We start from the raw sequence: 24,978 nt of genomic DNA, 5'->3' as shown, positions 1-24,978 counted from the left end.
ATTCGTAGTTCTCTTATTCTGAAAATTGAAATGACTTCCTCATTAAAACACAAGGAAGACCCAGAGAGTTACTGTAAACAATGCTAATGCTAAAGCTGAAGCTAACGGTGTGCTCACGGAGCAGAACTGGTTCCTGAGTAACTGTAACTGTTACTAGATTACTAGATTACTATATTATACGCCAACAACAACGAGTGAAAACTTAAAACTTTCATTACATTTTGGGGCTTTGTTTACACAACAACTTTTTGAAAATGGCTCCCAAGGTCGAACTTTTCCTAAATGCTTGGGTTCCATTAGGAGGTCCTGGTCCTGGTCACCATAGTAACAAGTAGTTCTGCACATGCTCAGTAGAGCCAATCAGAACAAAGTTTCCTCCGTGTTGTCATGACTCCACGGTCCTACTGGACCTGCGCTCTCTGGACTCAGCGGACATCTTTAAAAAGGGCCGAAAAACATTTGTTTGCCAAAACCTTCTAGTCCACTCGCCCCACGCTGCCGCCGACTCGCCGCATGTGTTGTGTTTTTAAGATGTTTTTTTCTTATCTGTTTTTACTGTGAAGCACTTTGTGACTGTGTCTGTGAAAAGCTCTTTAGAAATAAAATGTTCTTACTTACTCCCAGTTCATATTCTCCTGGACTTGGTAGTTTTATTTTGACAGCCATCGTAATAACAATCCATCTTGGTAGTTTTATTTTGACAGTCACCGTAATAACAATCCATCTTGGTAGTTTTATTTTGACAGTCACCGTAATAACAATCCAACTTGGTAGTTTTATTTTGACAGTCACTGTAATAACAATCCATCTTGGTAGTTTTATTTTGACAGTCACTGTAATAACAATCCATCTTGGTAGTTTTATTTTGACAGTCACCATAATAACAATCCAACTTGGTAGTTTTATTTTGACAGTCACTGTAATAACAATCCATCTTGGTAGTTTTATTTTGACAGTCACCATAATAACAATCCAACTTGGTAGTTTTATTTTGACAGTCACTGTAATAACAATTCATCTTGGTAGTTTTATTTTGACAGTCACCATAATAACAATCCAACTTGGTAGTTTTATTTTGACAGTCACTGTAATAACAATTCATCTTGGTAGTTTTATTTTGACAGTCACCATAATAACAATCCAACTTGGTAGTTTTATTTTGACAGTCACTGTAATAACAATTCATCTTGGTAGTTTTATTTTGACAGTCACCATAATAACAATCCAACTTGGTAGTTTTATTTTGACAGTCACTGTAATAACAATTCATCTTGGTAGTTTTATTTTGACAGTCACCATAATAACAATCCAACTTGGTAGTTTTATTTTGACAGTCACTGTAATAACAATTCATCTTGGTAGTTTTATTTTGACAGTCACCATAATAACAATCCAACTTGGTAGTTTTATTTTGACAGTCACTGTAATAACAATTCATCTTGGTAGTTTTATTTTGACAGTCACCATAATAACAATCCAACTTGGTGGTCTGTCCACTAGAACGTCCGTTGTCTCCCAGTGTTCTCTGCTGTGTGTGTGTGTGTGTGTGTGTGTGTGTGTGTGTGTGTGTGTGTTTTCAGTACTAAAACTAACAACAGCACCAACTAGTGGCCAACATGTGAACTACATCGTTATCAGTGTTTCCGTCTTGCTGTTTGAATATTAAATTGTTCTGAAACAAAAATGTAAAGGTTGTCAGTTGAACCGTCGCCATGGAAACGGGGCGAACTGGTGTTGGAGGATCTCCTCAGTGTGGGTCAAACGTGGAGGAACGTTTGAAAAGAAGACCCGGTTGTTTTCACGAGGAACAGCTGGATCAGGGTGGAACATGTGGGAAACGTCGCGTTGCCATCAAGCAGAGCGGACTCATTACACGGAACACATCCTGTGACACGCAGAACACGCAGAACACGCAGAACACGCAGAACACGCAGAACACGTGACCCGAGTGGTCGACATAATGAAGGATGTTAATCAGAGTAATGAAGTAGAACACATGACGGAGCTGCAGCTGCACTTTTAATGGACAGAAAGTGAACGTTCACCAGGACGAAGAGTGATGAAGAGCTCCCAGAGCAGTGTCCTGCTCCGCTCTGATGAAGCCACGGTGTAGTGTGGTAGCTGGCCTGTAGGGGTGCTGTGGAGCACCTCCGCTCAGGTAAAGCAGCGGTCTGCGTCCTTTCTGACCCAAACAGACGTTTTTTAAAACTTTCCACCAAATCAATATTTCACTGGAGCCACAAAACATGTTTCACCTTTCGAATGAAGCAAAAACAGCGTCTGAACTTTTGATCTATGAAGTTAAACTGTTTTATTACTTTCAGGAGTTCTCAGTTCTACTTTAGGCTGGTAAACACCTCATTACATCATCGGCTGATTTTGGACCTGATTTTAGAGTTTTCATCCTTTTTCTGTTTTTCAGAGTTTAGACGTTTTACCTGATTTAACATTTTGTCTATTTTTTGAACTCGTTCTGTTTCCACACATTTTTCGGCTTAATTCTGTTAAAAATCCAGTTTTCTGTGGTTCTGCTATTTACCCATTTTAGTTTGACCTTTTTTAAGCCCTTTTAAGGTGAGAGCTAAAAACCTCCTCCTGGAAGTGACTGTGTGCGTCAATAAAACCAAACCAGATGAAATGTTCCTTTAAGAATCATTTAGTGAAACGCCGGCAGCAGAGCCTGGAACCGAACCAATAAGAGGATCTATCGACCCTGAATCCATCCATCGGTGTTTTAAAGGAGAGAAGCTGGATCAATCAGACCTCCTGAACCTTTAAACTGCTCCGGGGATCAGCCCCGCTCCATCAGCCCCGCTCCATCAGCCCCGCTCCATCAGCCCTGCTCCATCAGCCCCGCTCTCCAGGGATCAGCCCCGCTCCATCAGCCCCGCTCCGTCAGCCCCGCTCCGTCAGCCCTGCTCCATCAGCCCCGCTCCGTCAGCCCCGCTCCGTCAGCCCTGCTCCATCAGCCCCGCTCCGTCAGCCCCGCTCCGTCAGCCCTGCTCTCCAGGGATCAGCCCGCTCCATCAGCCCTGCTCCATCAGCCCCGCTCCGTCAGCCCCGCTCCATCAGCCCCGCTCCGTCAGCCCCGCTCCGTCAGCCCTGCTCCATCAGCCCTGCTCCGTCAGCCCTGCTCCATCAGCCCCGCTCCATCAGCCCCGCTCCGTCAGCCCCGCTCCATCAGCCCCGCTCTCCAGGGATCAGCCCGCTCCATCAGCCCTGCTCCGTCAGCCCTGCTCCGTCAGCCCTGCTCCGTCAGCCCCGCTCCATCAGCCCGCTCCATCAGCCCTGCTCCGTCAGCCCCGCTCCGTCAGCCCCGCTCCGTCAGCCCCGCTCCATCAGCCCCGCTCCATCAGCCCCGCTCCGTCAGCCCCGCTCCATCAGCCCCGCTCCGTCAGCCCCGCCATTAAAAGTGATCTAAAGCTTCGTCACGTCTGCGTCCCATCAAACCGGCTTCTTCACACACAAAGACAACAACAACCACATTCCAGAAACACTTCTGGAACCTTGTAGAGCAGCGAGGAACCGACCAGAACCGACCAGAACCGACCAGAACCAACGGTCGGATCAAACCCCTGTAACCTGGACAGGAAGTCCTGGAGGAGAGTCGCACACTCAAGGAAAAGAGCTGAAATTCTAAAGAACGACTGGAACATCTGTCACTCATGAGAATGTCACAGTCCAGTGCGACGAGGTCGGTATGGAGATGTTCTCCTCCAGGTCGGTATGGAGATGTTCTCCTCCAGGTCGGTATGGAGATGTTCTCCTCCAGGTCGGTATGGAGATGTTCTCCTCCAGGTCGGTATGTACTAGATGTTCTCCTCCAGGTCGGTATGGAGATGTTCTCCTCCAGGTCGGTATGGAGATGTTCTCCAGGTCGGTATGGAGATGTTCTCCTCCAGGTCGGTATGGAGATGTTCTCCTCCAGGTCGGTATGGAGATGTTCTCCTCCAGGTTGGTATGGAGATCTCCATACCGACCTCAGTCTCTGATCATCTCAGCCTCTGAGTCCAGAACCAGAATCACTGCAGGTCCTTTAAAACTCCAGACTGACGAGTCGGCGAAACCCAACAGCCAATCAGAAGTGAGAGTGTTCCCTCAGGAGCCTCAACGGCTTGAAACTTCACGTCTGGTTGGCCAGCGGCCACCAGGTAAGACTTTCACCTGGAGCCTGGTGGTTCTGCTTGATGAGTCCAGCGACTCGGTTCAGGGACGGACAGAACCTTCCTCCTGAAGGGCAGAACCTCCATCCTGAAGGGTAGAACCTCCATCCTGAGGTTCATGACTTTCATCCTCTCTCCTCTCAACCTCTAACCCTCTCACCCTCTAACCCTCTCCTCTCTCAACCTCTAACCCTCTCCTCTCTCACCCTCTAACCTTCTCACCCTCTAACCCTCTCAACCTCTAACCCTCTCACCCTCTAACCTTCTCACCCTCTAACCCTCTCACCCTCTAACCTTCTCACCCTCTAACCCTCTCAACCTCTAACCCTCTCCCCTCTCACCCTCTAACCCTCTCACCCTCTAACCCTCTCAACCTCTAACCCTCTCACCCTCTAACCCTCTCACCCTCTAACCCTCTCAACCTCTAACCCTCTCCTCTCTCAACCTCTAACCCTCTCACCCTCTAACCCTCTCCTCTCTCACCCTCTAACCCTCTCCTCTCTCACCCTCTAACCCTCTCCTCTCTCACCTCACCCTCTCCTCTCTCACCCTCTCACCCTCTCCTCTCTCACCCTCCCCTCTCTTACCTCACCCTCTAACCCTCTCCTCTCTCCTCTCACCCTCTCCTCTCTCACCCTCTCCCCCTCTCCTCTCTCACCCTCTCCTCTCACCCTCTCCTCTCTCACCCTCTCCTCTCTCACCTCACCCTCTAACCCTCTCCTCTCTCACCCTCTCCTCTCTTACCTCACCCTCTAACCCTCTCCTCTCTCCTCTCACCCTCTCCTCTCTCACCCTCTCCTCCTCTCCTCTCACCCTCTCCTCTCTCACCTCACCCTCTAACCCTCTCCTCTCTCACCCTCTCCTCTCTTACCTCACCCTCTAACCCTCTCCTCTCTCCTCTCACCCTCTCCTCTCTCACCCTCTCCTCCTCTCCTCTCACCCTCTCCTCTCTCACCTCACCCTTTTAGAAAGGAAAGGATGGAACCTTTCTGCTGCTTCCTTCCCTCGACGCCAGAGGAGTTTGTTTTTGTTACTTTGGAGGAACTTCCAGACTCAACCTGAACAGTTTGTGGTGAAACGTGGAATTCAAACCCGGGACCTCCTGGTAACCAGCAGCTGAACCACCGCTGGTAACCAGCAGCTGAACCACCGCTGGTAACCAGGACCTCCTGGTAACCAGGAGAAGATTAATAAAGTGTTGATGTGAGTTTCTATTTCAGCTTCTTCAGAGCAGCGACGCTTCATTAACATCACAACAGCAGAGACAATGACGGAGGACAAACAATGACACAAAGCAGGCGGGGAAACAACAACGTCACACACACACACACACACACACACACACACACACACACACACACACACACACACACACACACACACACACACACACACACACACACACACACACACACACACACACACACACACACACACACACGGCAGGAAGCAGCAGTCCCACACACACTGTACAGCCGCGGGGGTTAAACTCCATAACAGGAAAGACCAAGACAATGGAGGGAGGTTCACACACACACACACACACACACACACACACACACACACACACACACACACACACACACACACACTCAGAAAGACAAAAGTCTTTAGACATTCAGAGAAAATCCATTCAAATTGATAAATTGACATTAAGGCAAAGAAAAATGACCTTTTCAAAATCAAAGCCCAACTGAAGGTTATAAAACCGTCACAAATCCTCCAGAGAGATTCGGACCTCGTTCACATAAAAACCACTCCAGGTGAAGAACACAAAGCTTTGGCAGCGTTTGGAGTGTGTTAGCACGACGCCGCTGCTCAGAGGTTCTGGAAACACGCCTCACTACAGAGAAGTTATTGAAAACACTCCGACCACCGACTCTGTGGAAACGGGTGAAAACAACACTTTGTGAAAACACTCGTGTTCTGTCTCTGTGTAGACGGAGGAATCGCTGGTACTGCTCCTGGTCACCATGGTAACCAGTAGTTCTGCACATGCTCAGTAGAGCCAATCAGAGCAAAGTTTCCTCTGTGATGTCATGACTCCCAGTCCATATTCTCCTGGACTTGATACTTTTATTTTGACATTCACCATAATAACAATCCAACTTGGTGGTTTTATTTTGACATTCACCATAATAACAATCCAACTTGGTGGTTTTATTTTGACAGTCACCGTAAAAACACTCCAAATGGGTCTGTCCACTAGAATGTCCGTGTTCTCTCAGTGTTAGTGTTTAGAGCTCATTGTTCTCTGCTGCGTGTGTGTGTGTGTGTGTGTGTGTGTGTGTGTGTGTGTGTGTGTGTGTGTGTGTGTGTGTGTGTGTGTGTGTGTGTGTGTGTGTGCGTGCGTGCGTGCGTGCGTGCGTGCGTGCGGGCGTGCGTGTGTGTGTGTGTGTGCTTTCAGTACTAAAACTAAAAGCAGCGCCAACTAGTGGCCAATCTGTGAACTGCATCGCTTTCAGTGTTTCCGCCATGTAGATGATATCAGTGTGTCACCGGAACCTCAATGAGCTGAAAATCTCCACAACAATGACTGAACTCCAAATAACCAGCAGCCAAACTTCCAAACACGAAACACCTGTAAGGTCCTGAAAGATCAATAAAACTCACTGACCTTCCAGAGACACCTCAGTGTCCCTCAGAACCTCCAAAGAGGGAAATACAACTCTTTCTTTTTGAACGAGGAAAACTATTAATCCTATCAGAAGCATTTTAATGAAGAAATGTGAAATAATCAATAACTTCCCATTCAGACAGTTTCTTTCTCTCTGAGCAGCGGCGGCGGCGGCGGCAGCGCATCGAGTGTCCAGAGACAAACTTTCTTTCACTCACCGGTCACAACTTTCTGTTCGGATCCCTTTATTTCCTCGGAGGTCCTGGAGGTCCTGGATCAGGTGGATCAGGTGCAGCGGGCTCTCTTCGGTCACCTGGAGGCTCGCGCTCCTCTCACAGTGAGCGCTCTGACTGAATGACTGACAGTGAACGGAGCCGCTCCTCCAGGATGCTGCGTGATGCGTTCACGGACTGCTCCGTAACATCCAGCTCCCCTCAGCCCAACGGAGTAATCAGTGAGAAGCATTGATGAAAAGAAAGACACGGGGAACAACACATCGAGGTGTATATCTCCTTTTAATTTGTCTTTCAGTAACTGAAATCTGTTTATTATAGTACTATTATTAGTATTACTGTGTTGATTGAACTGATTTTCCAGGTATTTCAATTTGTGTCCCTTTCTTTTTCTTTTCTTCTCCTGGTCTTCTCTTCTTCTCCTCATCTCCGTCCTTCCAACTCTCTCCTTCCTTAGTTTAGCCTCTGTAAAGACAAGCTCAAGGATCAAACTGTTCTCCAAACTAAAGATGGACAAGTAATCAGATTATATCAGTTAAGACTTTAAACGAAAATACTTAAATTTGTAGTGATGATTAATCTGCTGTCAAAACACCGACAGAGTAAAAGTTACTTGAAATGTGTAGATTCTAATGGAACAACAGAAAATTGAAGAAAAGAAGATAAATAATGCAAAATGTACTTTTGTACTTCACTGACTTTCTGAACTTATATTATTATTTTACATTTACGTAACATAGTTAGATCAGTTCTTAGTTAAATCTTTCTACAGAAGTATTTGTTATTCTTATCATCATCATTAAATATTTGGCTAATCTAGAAAATAGCAGCTACAGTGAAGTAACAGTATTTGTACTCATATTTCACAAGAATGGGAAAATGGCTAACAAAGATTTCACTTTGTTCTCACGCCCCAGATTTTCTGATTTCCGACAGTAAAGGATGTCAGTGAACTCACCACAACCGGTCCTTCACGTGATGATCCACAGCGCCCCCCCGTGGTCTTCAGTTAGCAGCACATTAAAGGAGTCAGCGCTCCACCTCCTGCCTCAATCACCTGGAGCTAGAGTTCCTCCTCATGGTGCTCAAGCTCCCCCTAGTGGGCGAACATAAAACCTGCACATAAACCCAGTTTACAGGTGAACCCAGAAAACACGAATAAACAATAAAACATATAAAACAAAAAGTGGCTCCTCAAACCTGCTTCCTGTTGGGAAGAGGATCAGGAAAGACTCCATTAACTTCTACTGTCAGAAAGATGAAACTCAGATCTATTGATCAGCGAAACTGATCCACTGGTGTGACGGCCAGAAACGCCTGGAGGAGCTGAACTCACATAAAAACGTTTTTTCTGTTTGAGAGTGAAATGATGGAAACATGTAGAACCACTGGACCGTATAACTTTGACCTTTGACCTCCAGTTCCACGGTGAGGAAGCTGGGCAGTTCAAACTGAAGCGTATCAGCTTCATCAGTTCATTTCACTGTGATGAGAAACCAAAAGAAGCAGGAGGATATAGAAATGTCTTTATTTGGGAATAAATGTGATCATTATACAGAAGACATTGTTTTATCTGCTGGTTTAATAAAGCTGTAGACATACACGTATCCGGCTAAATAGAATCTGTACTGGAGTATAAAACGGATTCACGATAAGAAGCTCTATTTTCCAGAGGCACGATAACTTGATATGAAATATAAACGTTGAAATGTTAAAATGCTGAACCTGACTGAGATCCAGCAGCACCTGAGTGGAAGGAAGAAGCTTTGGTTTGTAAACAGGAAGTCCTGCGGGAAGCGTTCAGTCATGAAGTTTATTCTGTCAAGTGGATCAGAACCAATATTCTAGGTTCCTTAGATTCTCCAGTTCCCACACTTTGTTCCCCGTTCAGTCCCAGAAGATCCCCTCCCCCATCATCTCTGATCCACACAAAGACACGCCCACTCACCAACAAGACACACCCACATATTAGGAAGGACACGCCCACCACAAGTACACCGACAGGACACGCCCACACAGACACAGGACACACCCACATGTTAAACAAGACACACCCACACATTAGGAAGGACACGCCCACCACAAGTACACCGACAGGACACGCCCACTCACCAACAAGACACACCCACATATTAGGAAGGACACGCCCACCACAAGTACACCGACAGGACACGCCCACTCACCAACAAGACACACCCACATATTAGGAAGGACACGCCCACCACAAGTACACCGACAGGACACGCCCACACAGACACAGGACACACCCACATGTTAAACAAGACACACCCACATATTAGAAAGGACACGCCCACACAAAACAGGACACGCCCACCCAACAACAGTCCCTTTCAAACCCCCGGGCAGCATCCTGGGTGGTTTTACGTTCTAGAACGTCTCAGTCTGGATTTCACACAATTAAATTATGTGTTTATGAGAAAATCTCATAATTTTATTGATAAAATATCTAAAATGTTCTAAACATTCAGAATAATCGATCTTTTTTAAACTCTCTTGGTTTTTGTTCATTAAAATGTCTTTATATTTTCCACATTAAATCAACACAGACGACTCTGGCCAGAACCTTTTAAACATTTATGGGCCCACTTCTGGCCACGCCCACATTTCTCTAACGTCAGACCGAAGAGTTACTGACGGTCTGTATCCTGAACAGGTGGAATCGGTTTAGAAACGAGAGCATTAGAGGCTCACTCATCGCTTTCCATTCTGGATCTGATCCAGCAGAGTACATGGGCTTTTCCACCAGAAAGAACCGGGTTCTAGTTCTGATCCAGGTCCAGATTCAGCATCAGTTCTTTGTCTTTCCACTGCCAAAGCCCCGGCTAAACTGGTACCGAGCTGGTCCTACATTGTCGCTGGGCCAGAGGGGGGCCAGAGGGGAACTAGAGGGGGGCCAGAGGAGATCTAGAGGGGGGCCAAAGGGGAGCTAGAGGGGGGCCAGAGCGAGGTCTGACACGTCATCAGCTGGGGGCGGAGTTATCACCACCTAAAAGGTGGAGGAGATTCTGAACCGGCTTTCTGAAATCTACAGCGACCACCGAGCCCCGGAGTGGTTAGAAAGAAAACATAATACTGAGTGGGAACCATCTAATAAGTGGTTCCCTGAAGTTAATAAAACGAGGGAAGGAAATAGTTTAAAGGCGATGGTGGAGCCGTGGTTCTAGAGCTGCAGAGCTCCTCCTGTCAGTCAGCTGGTGGATCTAGAACCTAGAACCTAGAACCAGTTCTTTTCAGGCTTTTCATGGTGACATCATTGTGACTAACTTCACCTCCAGGTCTTGTTTGGTGTTCTGACCGCAGGCTGAGGTCGTCATGAGGCAGCAGGGGGCGCTCCGCTATGAGACGCTCCACAGAACTTCTTTCTAATGAAGCCAGACTTCTGGTTCCTCAGGAACTACTAAACAAACTACAAACTACTGGAAATGAAAGTTGGAGTTTTTAGAGCTAAAATGAGCCTTTTAATGTCTTCATGTGAAAGAGAACTGTAATCAGAGTGGTTACCTAGGTTACCATGGAAACGGCTGTAGAGCAGTTCTATCATTCTACACCTCCATTCCTCCATGTTGAAGCTTTTGATTCAGAAACGTCCAGAAATAAAGAGAAAGGAGCAGAAAGTCACTATGGAATGTTGGAATGGTGGAAAATAAGAGCCAAGATCATTCAGATTATTATTATTATTATTATTATTATTATTATTATTTATTAATTTATTTATTTTCTCTATGGCCACTCCGGGGCTTCAGACTAAAACAAGACGGACGTTAAACCATCAATAGAGCGACGAGGAGACTCGATGTTTTCATCAGAGGTTCAGGTGAGACTAGATGGAGCGACCCGGACCAAACCACCGGTACAGTCCGTCTCCTGGTTCTTGTATTGGTGGAACCAGTGACGTATCACGTTCTGGAGTGACGCAGTGCCTCTCACTGACTTCCTGACAATGGAAACACAACCGTTGCTTTTCCGGTGCTTGTTTAAGAACCGGCCTGAACTAGAACCTGGTTCTTTCTGGTGGAAAAGCCCTATGTGTGAAGGTTCACCTGGACAGGTGAGCAATCCTCCACAGGCGGGAATCGAACCTTGAACCGGGAGGCTGTAAACTGGAGAGGTCAAACCACCGAGCTGCAGAGGAATAATAAATGTAAATACATGTGAGTAAACGTCATTAGATGACAGTGAGTCAGTGTGGCGGTTAGCAGGTCGAGTTAACCAGTGGTTATGTCATCAAAACAATCATCAGCTTCCCGTCGCTCAATGAAATAAAATCCTCAGTTCCAAATGTTTCCACACGGCGGCGCCCTCGAGCTACAGGACGGAGCAGGACGAGGGATATTTGGCCGTAAACACTTTGTTCTCCGTGCCGTAGATGAAGAAGCTGTAGTCTTTGCCGTTGTAGGCGTAGTAGGCGTGAGTGAGCGGCACCAGCTCGATGGTCTGACGCTGCACACAAACAAACAAACAAACAAACAAACAAACAAACAAACACCGTTATCCCCTTGACGTTACACTGCACCAGACACTGACAAACACCAAAAACTCATTATTTTCTCATTTCTGAGCTTTTGATCGGAGTACGATTCCTCCTCTGGTAGAAATTTGTCTTCTGGCCTTTTTCCCGTATTTTTTCTGGACTATAAGTTTTAAAGTCTTTCAACAACATTTCTAAAACGGGAAGAGCAGAGGATTTATTCTCCATGTCCTGATGTCAGTGTTGGTTATCCTGATCAATCAGCTGATGTTCCAGAACCTTCTGATTTTAGCCTTCGCAGAGCCTTCTTGGCGTTCTCCATCACGGTACCAGTTTCTGTTCTGGTCGCACTCTGAACTATTCCTGGTTTCTATCTTTATTTTACGTTCTACTGACGACACTTTTCCTTTTTTGGACACATTTTTCTTGCTCTGTCAGTCAAATCCAGTCGTAATGAAGGTTTTTCTGTGGTACTGTAGCAGCTTTCTGCTGTCATACTGTGACACCTAGTGGCCACAGATGGTATGTGACATCACATTTTCATATATAAGTCAAATGAGCAGACAAACAAAGAGCAACACCAAACAGTCAAACTAAACAGAACTCGACTGGATCAGATTTTACCTGCTGCAGGATGCGACTGGTGGAGGAGAAGCGATTGAGATGCTCGTTGATCAGTCTGGTAGAAACATCGCAGATCTCCTTGTCGGGGAAACCCTGGATGGGGTAAACCTGAGCAGAGGGACAAACCCACAACCCGGGGAGTCAAAACAAACTCTGCTCCTCGGTTCACTGGTTCATGGTGTTAGAAAGAAGGCTCCTCCCTGGAGGAACCAGCTCAGCTTGAGCCTGGCAGTCTGACTCAGGTTCTACTGTGAAGCTTCAGCTCAACACTTTTCTATTTAATGAAGCTGCAGTGTCGCTGCTTCAGGACCCTGGACCAGCTTGTAGTCCAGCTGCTGGAGCTTCAGGGTCAGGGAGCGTTCACTCCGGTCCTGTTTCATCTGGACCAGAGAGGGTCCGCTTCCTTTGATCCGATATGAAAGAAAGAGAAAGAAGTAGAGAGGAGAAAGTAGAGGAGGAAGGAGAGAGGAAGAAGAAGAGGAGAGGAGGAAGTAGAGAGGAGGAGGTAGAGGAGAGGAAGTAGAAGAGAGGAAGAAGTAGAGAGGAGGAAGTAGAGAGGATGAAGTAGAGAAGAGGAAGTAGAAGAGAGGATGAAGTAGAGGAGGAAGTAGAGAGGATGAAGTAGAGAAGAGGAAGTAGAGAAGAGGAAGTAGAAGAGAGGATGAAGTAGAGGAGGAAGTAGAGAGGATGAAGTAGAGAGGATGACGTAGAGAGGAGGAAGTAGAGAGGAGGAGGTAGAGGAGAGGAAGTAGAAGAGAGGAAGAAGTAGAGAGGAGGAAGTAGAGAGGATGAAGTAGAGAAGAGGAAGTAGAGAAGAGGAAGTAGAAGAGAGGATGAAGTAGAGGAGGAAGTAGAGAGGATGAAGTAGAGAGGATGACGTAGAGAGGAGGAAGTAGAGAGGATGACGTAGAGAGGAGGAAGTAGAGAGGAGGAGGTAGAGGAGAGGAAGTAGAAGAGAGGAAGAAGTAGAGAGGAGGAAGTAGAGAGGATGAAGTAGAGAAGAGGAAGTAGAGAAGAGGAAGTAGAAGAGAGGATGAAGTAGAGGAGGAAGTAGAGAGGATGATGTAGAGAGGAGGAAGTAGAGAGGAGGAGGTAGAGGAGAGGAAGCAGTAGAGAGGATGAAGTAGAGAGGATGACGTAGAGGAGGAAGGAGAGAGGATGACGTAGAGAGGATGACGTAGAGAGGATGAAGTAGAGAGGAGGAAGTAGAGAGGGAAGTAGAGAGGAGGAAGTAGAGAGGATGAAGTAGAGAGGAGGAAGGAGAGAGGAAGAAGTAGAGAGGATGAAGTAGAGGAGGAAGTAGAGGAGGAAGTAGAGAGGAAGAAGTAGAGGAGAGGAGGAAGTAGAGAGGATGAAGTAGAGGAGGAAGTAGAGAGGAGGAAGTAGAGAAGAGGAAGTAGAAGAGAGGATGAAGTAGAGGAGGAAGTAGAGAGGAGGAAGTAGAGGAGAGGAAGAAGTAGAGAGGATGAAGTAGAGAGGAAGTAGAGAGGATGAAGTAGAGAGGAAGTGAGGAAGACTCATTAATATCTGGGCTGAAGTTCATATATTGTGGTTGTTTGTGGCTAATTAGCCTAGCCACCACGGGCTAAAGGGGCGGGATTTCCTCTTCCAGCCCGGACCAATCAATGACCTGTCTTCTTCTTCATCCTGCTTTACTTCCTCTCTGGTTCATTTGGGGCGACAGCGCCCCCAAACCAGCAGCGGTTGTAACTGCGTGAGGTCGTTTGGTCCGCTAACAAATTACAAACCAAACCCCCCGAAGGGTACCTGGTCCTGGACCGCCTGGACTGAGAGCACCGTCAGAAAGTCAAGGGGACTGTACCAGCATGCTCTCGTCCACAAAGAAAGCGTCTCCAGAAACCTCCCTGAAGTTCTCGTCAGGGAACTCGGGCTGGCGGTCGGGGATGAAGACGGCAACGTTATTCTTCCTGCGAACAGAGACGGGACGGGTGAGACGGAACGGGTGAGACGGAACGGTGAGACGGAACGGGTGAGACGGAACGAGTGAGACGGAACGGGTGAGACGGAACAGGTGACACAGAACGGGTGAGGAGGAACAGGTGAGACGGAACGAGTGAGACGGAACGAGTGAGACGGAAAGAGTGAGACGGAACGGGTGAGACGGAACAAGTGAGACGGAACAGGTGAGGAGGAACAGGTGAGACGGAACGAGTGAGACGGAACGAGTGAGACGGAAAGAGTGAGACGGAAAGAGTGAGACGGAACGGGTGAGACGGAACGGGTGAGACGGAACAGGTGACACAGAACGGGTGAGGAGGAACAGGTGAGACGGAACGAGTGAGACGGAAAGAGTGAGACGGAACGGGTGAGACGGAACAGGTGAGACGGAAAGAGTGAGACGGAACGGGTGAGACGGAACAAGTGAGACGGAACAGGTGAGGAGGAACAGGTGAGACGGAAAGAGTGAGACGGAACGAGTGAGACGGAACGAGTGAGACGGAACAGGTGAGGAGGAACAGGTGAGACGGAAAGAGTGAGACGGAACGAGTGAGACGGAACGAGTGAGACGGAAAGAGTGAGACGGAACGGGTGAGACGGAACAGGTGAGACGGAACAGGTGACACAGAACGGGTGAGGAGGAACAGGTGAGACGGAACGAGTGAGACGGAAAGAGTGAGACGGAACGGGTGAGACGGAACAGGTGAGGAGGAGCAGGTGAGGAGGAACAGGTGAGACGGCGGCGGAGAGGAAGCGAGGAACCAACCATGAGACGGTGAGCTGGATGAAGTGCAGCAGGTTGTGGGAACCGTGGCAGAGCGTACACGTCCTGTGGCCGTGGCCGTGGCAGGAGACACACCTGCAGGACGTCAACAACACCGTCACCTCTGCCCTCCCTTCCACCCATCCATCATCCATCCATCCATCCATCCATCCATCCATCCATCCATCCATCCATCCATCCATCCATCCATCCATCCATCCATCCATCAATCCATCCATCCATCAATCATTCATTGATTCATCCATAAATATGATCAGAATCCACAGATACTATGAAGTATTTTTCTATTTTAAGAAACACGGCTTTAGATTTTCATCTGAACTGTATTTGATGGACTGAGTCCCACTCCAACTGTCTGGGTGGGATCTGCATTAAGAAGTGACTTTATCTTTTAAATGATCCCGACAGATCTGATGTGTGACCACTAGGTGTCCCTGTAGGACAACAGAACGTTGCTACACTGCCACAGGAACACCTCCGTTATTACTGAGCAAGAAAAACGTCTCCAAACAGAAAAATCTACACAAATGTACATTTCTGTTTTCGTTGAATCGTGTTTATCCTCCTGAATATCCTCCTGAATCTTTCTGGTTGTAACTGATTACATGATCTTTGATAAAAGACAATGACTGTATAAATTATTATTTGTCTCTGCGTCGTGTTAAATATCATTTTCATTGATGACACTGTCTTCTCTTGTCAGATATTTAATCTCTCATTCAGGCTTCAGGTTCAGTGAGACGTGGAGGAAACAGACGGTGCTGAACTGCTCCGTTTGAGCAGAAGAGCCGGAGACTCACTGGACTCGTACCTCTTACGTCCTCGGCCTTGGCAGGAAGTGCACCTCCTGTTCGCGGAGCGACCATGGCCATGGCAGAACGGGCAGCGCTTCTGCAAGACCAGACCAAATACACTGAAAACTGACCAATCAAAAGAAATGGACCACATTGGATTGTCATTACGGTGACTGTCACAATAAAACTACCAAGTTGGATTGTTATTAAGGTGACTGTCAAAATAAATCTACCAAGTTGGATTGTTATTAAGGTGACTGTCAAAATAAAACTACCAAGTTGGATTGTTATTAAGGTGACTGTCACAATAAAACTACCAAGTTGGATTGTTATTAAGGTGACTGTCAAAATAAAACTACCAAGTTGGATTGTTATTATGGTGACTGTCAAAATAAAACTACCAAGTTGGATTGTTATTAAGGTGACTGTCAAAATAAAACTACCAAGTTGGATTGTTATTACGGTGACTGTCACAATAAAACTACCAAGTTGGATTGTTATTATGGTGACTGTCAAAATAAAACTACCAAGTTGGATTGTTATTATGGTGACTGTCACAATAAAACTACCAAGTTGGATTGTTATTAAGGTGACTGTCAAAATAAAACTACCAAGTTGGATTGTTATTAAGGTGACTGTCAAAATAAAACCACCAAGTTGGATTGTTATCATGGTGACTGTCAAAATAAAACTACCAAGTTGGATTGTTATTAAGGTGACTGTCAAAATAAAACTACCAAGTTGGATTGTTATTATGGTGACTGTCAAAATAAAACTACCAAGTTGGATTGTTATTAAGGTGACTGTCAAAATAAAACTACCAAGTTGGATTGTTATTAAGGTGACTGTCAAAATAAAACCACCAAGTTGGATTGTTATTATGGTGACTGTCAAAATAAAACTACCAAGTTGGATTGTTAGCAGCTATTCATTAAAGTTGTGTTCCCCGTTTCCATGGAGACGGAGTCGGAGCATTTTCAAAGAGTTGTCGTGTGAAAACCCTGAGAGGAATGGCCGCCTCCTCCTGTAACGGGTTTCACCTGCAGAATCTCACCTGGCCTCTGCCGCAGCAGGTGGAGCAGCGAGTGCGTCCGATACCGCTGCACACGTGACACGGCTGAAACACAGAGGAAACTGCTGTGAGACGGGGGGGAGGGGGGGGGGGGGGGGGGGGGGGGGCAGACGGTGGGAGAACAGCCAGAGAAACATCCGCACCTTGACCACCGAGGAGTGTGGCACCCGCACCTTCTGCACCTGGTCGGTGAACCTGGGGGGCAGCATGACGGGGATGTCCCAGGGCAGAGGACTGCCCCCGAACTGAGGACCGTCCACCGGCTGGTCTGGAACATCACCGGGAGGACAAATCAACACTCAGCCTCACGCTGAAAGGGGCGGGGCTTAGACGTTCAAACATTTCTATTGGACGCGGGATCGGGACACGCCCTTTTATGAAACCTGAGCAGAGACACTCAGAAACACCTGAACGTATTGATCTCAAAGTTTGACATTAAATTAGTGAAGATTTACTGTTGTAGGGTTCAAACTGCCAACCGCTGCTCCTGGTCTCCGTGTAGGTCTCCAGTCGATACTGAGGAGGAGGAGGAGGAGGAGGAGGGTCAGTCCAGTCAGATTAACTATAAATCCTCTCAAGCGTCCATCTTCCATCAGGCGTTAAACAAATAATCCTGAGCCGGATTCTTCTAGATTCTAATCGAGCTTCTCTCCCACCTTTAACAACTTTAATTAATGTGGCTTGTTTTTTGCTGAAAATGTATCTGCCCTTCTTTCCACTCATCCATCCATTCATCACTCGTTCATCCTTAAATATGATGAATAGCCACAGATATTATGAAGTATTTTTCTATTTTGACACACGGCTTTAGTCTTTTCTGGACTATAAGCCCCACTCCCACTGTCTGGGTGGGATCTGCATTAAGAAGTGACTTTATATTTTAAATGATCCTGAAACGGCGCCGGAGCTCCGCCCACCTACCCGGTACACCGTGACGGGTTTCAGCTCCTTGAACGTCAGGTTCCTGGCCGGCTTGGCGCTGTATCGCCATTTTGATTGAACAAACTTGACCAGAGCATCTCGGGCCACGTCCTCGGACACCGACGGGACGCTGCAGGAGGAAATATGGACGCCGTCACTTTAAGCTTCACACAGGAGACACATTGTTAACGGAGCAGAGAACCGGTTACCGGACATCAGGAACCAAAGTGTTCTTGTTCTGTTCAGGCTGAGGGTTGTAGGCTGGCGGCGGCGGGTAGAGCGGGTTGTTCTCTGGACAAAACCAGGAAATAAAAGTGATTATGAGAGAGAGAGACAAAGAGAGAGAGAGAGAGAGACACACACAGACACAGAGAGAGAGAGAGAGAGAGAGAGAGAGAGAGAGAGAGAGAGAGAGAGAGAGAGACAAAGAGAGAGAGAGGGAGAGAGAGAGGGAAAGAGAGAGAGACAGAGTGAGAGAGAGACAGAGTGAGAGAGACAGATAGAGTGAGAGAGAGACAGTGAGAGAGAGAGACAGTGAGTGAGAGAGACAGTGAGTGAGAGAGAGAGTGAGAGCGAGAGAGAGACAGAGAGAGCAAGACAGAGTGAGAGAGAGAGACAGAGAGAGAGTGAGAGAGAGACAGAGTGAGAGAGAGACAGTGAGTGAGAGAGAGACAGTGAGTGAGAGTGAGAGCGAGAGAGAGACAGAGTGAGAGTGAGAGCGAGAGAGTGAGAGAGAGAGACGGAGTGAGAGAGAGTGAGACAGAGACAGAGAGAGCCAGACAAAGTGAGAGAGAGAGACAGAGAGAGAGTGAGACAGAGTGAGAGAGAGACATTGAGTGAGAGAGAGACAGTGAGTGAGAGTGAGAGAGACAGAGTGAGAGACAGAGTGAGAGAGAGACAGTGAGTGACAGACAGAGTGAGAGAGCGAGATACAGAGTGAGAGAGAGACAGAGTGAGAGCGTGCGAGAGTGAGACAGAGTGAGACGGAGTGAGAGAGAGACAGAGACAGCAAGACCGAGTGAGAGAGCGACAGAGAGAGTGAGAGAGTGACAGAGAGAGTGAGAGTGAGAGAGACAGAGTGAGAGAGAGAGCGAGAGAGAGAGAGTGAGCAAGACAGTGTGAGAGAGAGAGAAGACAGAGAGAGTGAGAGACAGAGTGAGAGAGAGACAGTGAGAGAGAGAGAGAGAGAGAGAGAGAGAGGAGAGAGAGAGAGGAGAGAGAGAGAGACAGTGAGAGAGAGAGAGCGAGAGAGAGAGAGTGAGAGAGAGAGAGTGAGCAAGACAGTGTGAGAGAGAGAGACAGAGAGAGTGAGAGACAGAGAGAGAGAGAGAGAGAGAGAGAGTGCGAGAGTGAGACAGAGTGAGAGAGCGACAGAAAGAGTGAGAGAGAGTGAGTGAGAGTGAGAGACAGAGAGAGAGAGAGAGAGAGAGAGAGAGAGAGAGAGAGTGAGAGACAGAGTGAGAGAGAGAGACAGTGAGTGAGAGAGAGAGAGAGAGAGAGAGAGAGAGAGAGAGAGATGAGAGAGAGAGATGAGAGAGAGAGAGAGAGAGAGAGAGAGTTGCAGACTCGCCTCCTCCTCTGTGGCCCTGGTATCCATGTATATCATCCAGCCAGCCAGGAGGGGGCGCTGACGGTCTTTCCTCAGGTATGTTTGGATCAAACGCCCCTGAGAAGAAGAAGAAGAAGAAGAAGAAGAAGAAGAAGAAGACGAACACGACCATGTCAGTTATGCTCGGCGACACACTCCGGCCGTCCAAGACGAAACACACCAGAGTGAATCGTCTTTGGTCCTACGTCTCACTGCCAGACGGTTCCTGGACGAGCGTTGTCATGACAACCTGCCCTAAAGTTCTGTCAGATATCTGTGTGATGATGACGCTGCTGCGACCTGCATCATGTAACTGACCAATAGACGTGAGGGACAGACCTTCGTATGGACAAACCCAAACAGAAGCTTTGGGACTGCGATGAAAAACATTAAAAAACAGAAACTTTTACTCTAAACCAGAAATACTGAATTTATAATCTGTTCATAATCTGTTCATAATCTGTTCATAATCTTTTCATAATCTGTTTATAATCCGCCAATTTCGTTTTCGTGACTGGACGACGCAGGCAGTCTGCTCGGTGGTGTTTCTATATCGGCGTTGTGCAGCGCCGCTCGCTCTCCAGCGGTTAACTGACGGGTTGTCCACATTGTCTGAGGCAGAACCCTCTGTTCTGGGTCCAGTCTTGTACACGCTGTACACCCATGACTGTGTCGCCATCCATGACTCAAACACCCTCATCAAATTCGCTGACAACACAACCATTGTTGGACGGGTCAAAAACAATGACGAAACACCGTACAGGCAGGAGGTGGAGCACTGGCAACCTGGTGCAGTGACAACCACCTCAATCTCAAACCCCGGAGACAAAAGAACTTATCATTGACTTCAGTGAGTCAAGGACCACACCACACTCAGGTCTGAGGATCAGTGGGGAAGAAGTAGAGCGGGTCAAAAACTTCAAGTTCCTCGGACTGCACATCTCAGAGGACCTGGGTTGGACCTGGGTTGGACTGTGAACACCACCCACATCATTAACAAGGCCCAGCAGCGGCGCTGAGGAGGAACAAACTCCCTCCACCTCTGCTCAGTAGAGAGTCCTCACCTACGGTGGTACGGTGTGGTACGGTTGTACGGTGTGGTACGGTGGTACGGTGGTACGGTGGTACGGTGTGGTACGGTTGTACGGTGTGGTACGGTGTGGTATGGTGTGGTACGGTGGTACGGTGTGGTACGGTTGTACGGTGTGGTACGGTGTGGTACGGTGGTACGGTGTGGTACGGTTGTACAGTGTGGTATGGTGTGGTACAGTGGTACGGTGTGGTATGGTGGTACGGTGTGGTACGGTGTGGTATGGTGTGGTACGGTGGTACGGTGTGGTACGGTGGTACGGTGGTACGGTGTGGTACGGTGTGGTACGGTGTGGTACGGTTGTACGGTGTGGTACGGTGGTACGGTGTGGTACGGTGGTACGGTGGTACGGTGTGGTATGGTGTGGTACGGTGGTACGGTGTGGTACGGTGTGGTACGGTGGTACGGTGTGTTACGGTGGTACGGTGGTACGGTGTGGTACGGTGGTACGGTGTGTTACGGTGGAACGGTGTTGTACGGTGTGGTATGGTGTGGTACGGTGGTACGGTGTGGTACGGTGGTACGGTGTGTTACGGTGGTACGGTGTGGTACGGTGGTACGGTGGTACGGTGGTACGGTGTGGTACGGTGTGGTACGGTGGTACGGTGTGGTACGGTGTGGTATGGTGTGGTACGGTGGTACGGTGTGGTACGGTGTGGTATGGTGTGGTACGGTGGTACGGTGTGGTACGGTGTGGTACGGTGTGGTACGGTGGTACGGTGTGGTACGGTGGTACGGTGGTACGGTGTGGTACGGTGTGGTACGGTGGTACGGTGGTACGGTGTGGTACGGTGTGGTACGGTGTGGTACGGTGTGGTACGGTTGTACGGTGTGGTACGGTGGTACGGTGTGGTACGGTGTGGTATGGTGTGGTACGGTGGTACGGTGGTACGGTGTGGTATGGTGTGGTACGGTGGTACGGTGTGGTACGGTGTGGTACGGTGTGGTACGGTGGTACGGTGTGGTACGGTGTGGTACGGTGTGGTACGGTGTGGTACGGTTGTACGGTGTGGTATGGTGTGGTATGGTGTGGTACGGTTGTACGGTGTGGTACGGTGTGGTACGGTGTGGTATGGTGTGGTATGGTGTGGTACGGTTGTACGGTGTGGTATGGTGTGGTATGGTGTGGTACGGTTGTACAGTGTGGTACGGTGTGGTACGGTGTGGTATGGTGTGGTACGGTTGTACGGTGTGGTACGGTGTGGTATGGTGTGGTATGGTGTGGTATGGTGTGGTACGGTGTGGTATGGTGGTACGGTGTGGTACGGTGTGGTATGGTGTGGTATGGTGTGGTACGGTGTGGTATGGTGTGGTATGGTGTGGTACGGTTGTACAGTGTGGTACGCCAGCTGCACTGCAAATGAAAAAAACAACTGCAGCGGGTCATCAAGACTCTCAGTGGATCATTGGATCCCCATTACCACGCCGAGAGGAGATCTACTCGAGCCGGATCCTCCGACGGGCCACAAAGATCCGAAATGACCCCGCCCATCCAGGACACACTCTGTTCTCCACCCTCCCCTCTGGAAGACTCAGAGTCATGAGAGCTCCACCAACAGACTGAAGAGTAGCTTCTTCCCCATGGCTGTGAAGAGACTGCTGCAGGGATCATGACCCCCCCCCCCCCCCCCCCCCACCTTACCCAAGACTATTTTTTTATTTAAATGTGAATGTGACCTGCTGCTGCTGCTATTAGTGATGCAACAAACAGAATTCCGTTGTTCTTGAACAATGAGAATACAGCTTCTTTAAATCTCCGGGTTGTTCCAGGGTCTCCGTGTGACGCACATCGTTCTCACAACGATTCTGTCTAAACATGAAACTTTTCTCAAACAAAAATCAAAAACGTTGTGTTTTTCACTCGGACCATGAAACGGGGCTGAAGGTAGCAGTGGAACCGTCTTCACACGGAGAAGCAGGTTCACAAGAAGGCTTAAAGACCTCGCAGAACCTTGTGGAGTAGAACCGTGTCGCGGCGTCAGCTTGTTAATGTGCCGGGTTCCTCAGGCTCGGCGGAGTTCAGGTGTGGATCAGAGAGGGAAGGTCACAGCGTAACGTTCCTGACACACGTCCTTCTGTCCTGCAGCGGAACGTCTGGAACCCCTCCAGTCTCTGGACTGTTCTCATCTTACAAACGGATCTTCTGTTCTGATGAACGTATTTTAAAGTGTCGTTTTGTTGAGAGAAAAACAAAACAATGAAAAACAGCTGAAATGAGGAAACGACTGTGAAAACAAAGCGACTGATTCCGAATCCGCGAGTGAAAAACGGCGAAATGAGGCTAACAAAGCTAACAGCTAACAAAGCTAACAGCTACCAGCTAACAAAGCTAAAGCTTCAGACGGCTTTTCTTTGTTAGAAACGTCTGGAGGGGAACGTTTCACCTCCACATTTCACCACCAGACATTGAAATATTTGTTGCCGTGGCGACACGACGCCGCTGCAGGGTCAAAGGTCATCCAGCTGAGTTCTGACTTTCTGATCAGGACTTTTCCTCGATAAACTTCCTGTGAAGACAAAGTATCTGTCCGACGCTGATCCACGCCTCGATTTACTCTCCGTGTTGGTTTAACGCTTCGAGTGACAACATAAGATCTAACTGCAGAGGATCTACCTCCAGAGGATCTACCTGCAGAGGATCTACCTGCAGAGGCTCTACCTGCAGAGGATCTACCTGCAGAGGATCTACCTGCAGAGGATCTACCTGCAGAGGATCTACCTGCAGAGGCTCTACCTGCAGAAGCTCTACCTGCAGAGGATCTACCTGCAGAGGATCTACCTGCAGAACTTCTACCTGCAGAACTTTTACCTGCAGGGATCTACCTGCAGAGGCTCTACCTGCAGAGGCTCTACCTGCAGAGGCTCTACCTGCAGAGGATCTACCCACCTGTCAGGTTTAATGTGATTTCTTATAGAAGAACAAACAGAATCATTTGTTTCCACCTTCGGTCAATAATAAAGTAACTTCAACCTTTGGAATATTAGTACACAGATTACTGCCACGCTGAGTAATCAGTAGAACTGGCTTGTGAAAAGCCTCATGTAAATATCATCAAACTACAGAGTATCAAGTATTTAAACTCCAGATCAAGTCTTCTGCTATAAACCTGCTGCTGATGTGAAACTGAGCTCAGCTCCTCCTTCGTATTCAGGATCTATTGATGCTCCTAAAATAAACCAGAGTCCGACCAGCGGCTGCCAAGTTGTACACAATACCTCCGGCCAGAGTAAAAATACCAGCGGGAAGGTGTTTCCCCACCGCAGCCCGGTCCAGGGCAGAAAGAAAGAAAAGAGCAGGAGCTCAGTGGAGGAGGAGGAACGTGAGAACAAAGACCACTTGATTACTGACGATGCTACGATTACTGACGCTACGATTACTGACGCTGTGACGAGACGATGCTACGATTACTGACGCTACGATTACTGACGCTACGATTACTGACGCTGTGACGTCACAATGCTACGATTACTGACGCTACGATTACTGACGCTACGATTACTGACGCTGTGACGTCACAATGCTACGATTACTGACGCTACGATTACTGACGCTACGATTACTGACGCTGTGACGGGACGATGCTACGATTACTGACGCTACGATTACTGACGCTGTGACAGGACGATGCTACGATTACTGACGCTACGATTACTGACGCTGTGACGGGACGATGCTACGATTACTGACGCTACGATTACTGACGCTGTGACGAGACGATGCTACGATTACTGACGCTACGATTACTGACGCTACGATTACTGACGATGCTACGATTACTGACGCTGTGACGAGACGATGCTACGATTACTGACGCTACGATTACTGACGCTACGATTACTGACGCTACGATTACTGACGCTACGATTACTGACGATGCTACGATTACTGACGCTGTGACGAGACGATGCTACGATTACTGACGCTACGATTACTGACGCTACAATTACTGACGATGCTACGATTACTGACGCTATGATTACTGACGCTACGATTACTGACGATGTGACAGGACGATGCTCCGATTACTGACGCTACGATTACTGACGCTACGATTACTGACGCTACGATTACTGACGATGCTACGATTACTGACGCTGTGACAGGACGATGCTCCGATTACTGACGCTACGATTACTGACGCTACGATTACTGACGATGCTACGATTACTGACGCTGTGACGGGACGATGCTACGATTACTGACGCTGTGACGGGACGATGCTACGATTACTGACGCTACGATTACTGATGCTACGATTACTGACGCTGTGATGAGACGATGCTACGATGCTCACATGGTTACTTCCTGTACGTCTGACTACAGCATCACTTCCTGTTTCAGTGGCTGCATACAGTTTTTCTGCGAGGCGTTTACTGACCTCAGGAAAAAGGGATTTCATGAGACATGAGTTGGTGAAGTCTCTTCACTGGAAACAGAGATGCTAATGAAGCTAACACAAGCTATGCTAGCACAGGCTAGGCTAATGAAGTCCAACAGTTTTACTTATTATATCTTTAATACAGTTTCTTCATATCAACTAAAAAAAAAACCATCATGTTGTCATAGTGGGAACTGAGGTGGGAACTGAGGTGGGAACTCAGGTGGGAACTGAGGTGGGAACTCAGGTGGGAACTGAGGTGGGA

The 24,978-nt window shown here is 48.0% G+C and overlaps 1 protein-coding gene across 2 annotated transcripts in view; it reads right to left on the bottom strand.

The window, feature by feature from the left end:
- Positions 1 to 10,752: 10,752 nt before the first annotated feature.
- Positions 10,753 to 24,978, bottom strand: part of LOC308108044 (protein SSUH2 homolog) — a 14,914-nt gene continuing 688 nt past the window's right edge. Inside the window, exons 2-13 of one of the 2 annotated variants that reach the window (XR_013935262.1) lie at positions 19,227 to 19,322; positions 17,866 to 17,947; positions 17,657 to 17,786; positions 17,191 to 17,251; positions 16,879 to 17,003; positions 16,718 to 16,780; positions 15,681 to 15,760; positions 14,852 to 14,944; positions 13,949 to 14,054; positions 12,127 to 12,234; positions 11,075 to 11,474; positions 10,753 to 10,968 (exon numbers count right to left, since the gene is read on the bottom strand). Coding sequence is in view for 1 of the 2 variants with exons in the window: in XM_080460706.1 (XP_080316832.1) it covers positions 11,340 to 11,474; positions 12,127 to 12,234; positions 13,949 to 14,054; positions 14,852 to 14,944; positions 15,681 to 15,760; positions 16,718 to 16,780; positions 16,879 to 17,003; positions 17,191 to 17,251; positions 17,657 to 17,786; positions 17,866 to 17,947; positions 19,227 to 19,322 (1,079 nt within the window). In the remaining variant the exon portion in view is untranslated. Of the gene's footprint in view, positions 11,475 to 12,126; positions 12,235 to 13,948; positions 14,055 to 14,851; positions 14,945 to 15,680; positions 15,761 to 16,717; positions 16,781 to 16,878; positions 17,004 to 17,190; positions 17,252 to 17,656; positions 17,787 to 17,865; positions 17,948 to 19,226; positions 19,323 to 24,978 lie in introns of both variants that reach the window. The other variant, XM_080460706.1, reaches the window with a different exon arrangement.

Source organism: Lipophrys pholis, assembly GCF_963383615.2.
Source record: "Lipophrys pholis genome assembly, chromosome: 4".
Lineage (NCBI taxonomy): Eukaryota > Metazoa > Chordata > Actinopteri > Blenniiformes > Blenniidae > Lipophrys > Lipophrys pholis.
Note: the sequence above shows the minus strand (reverse complement) of the source record. Positions and strands in the feature narration are given on the sequence as shown.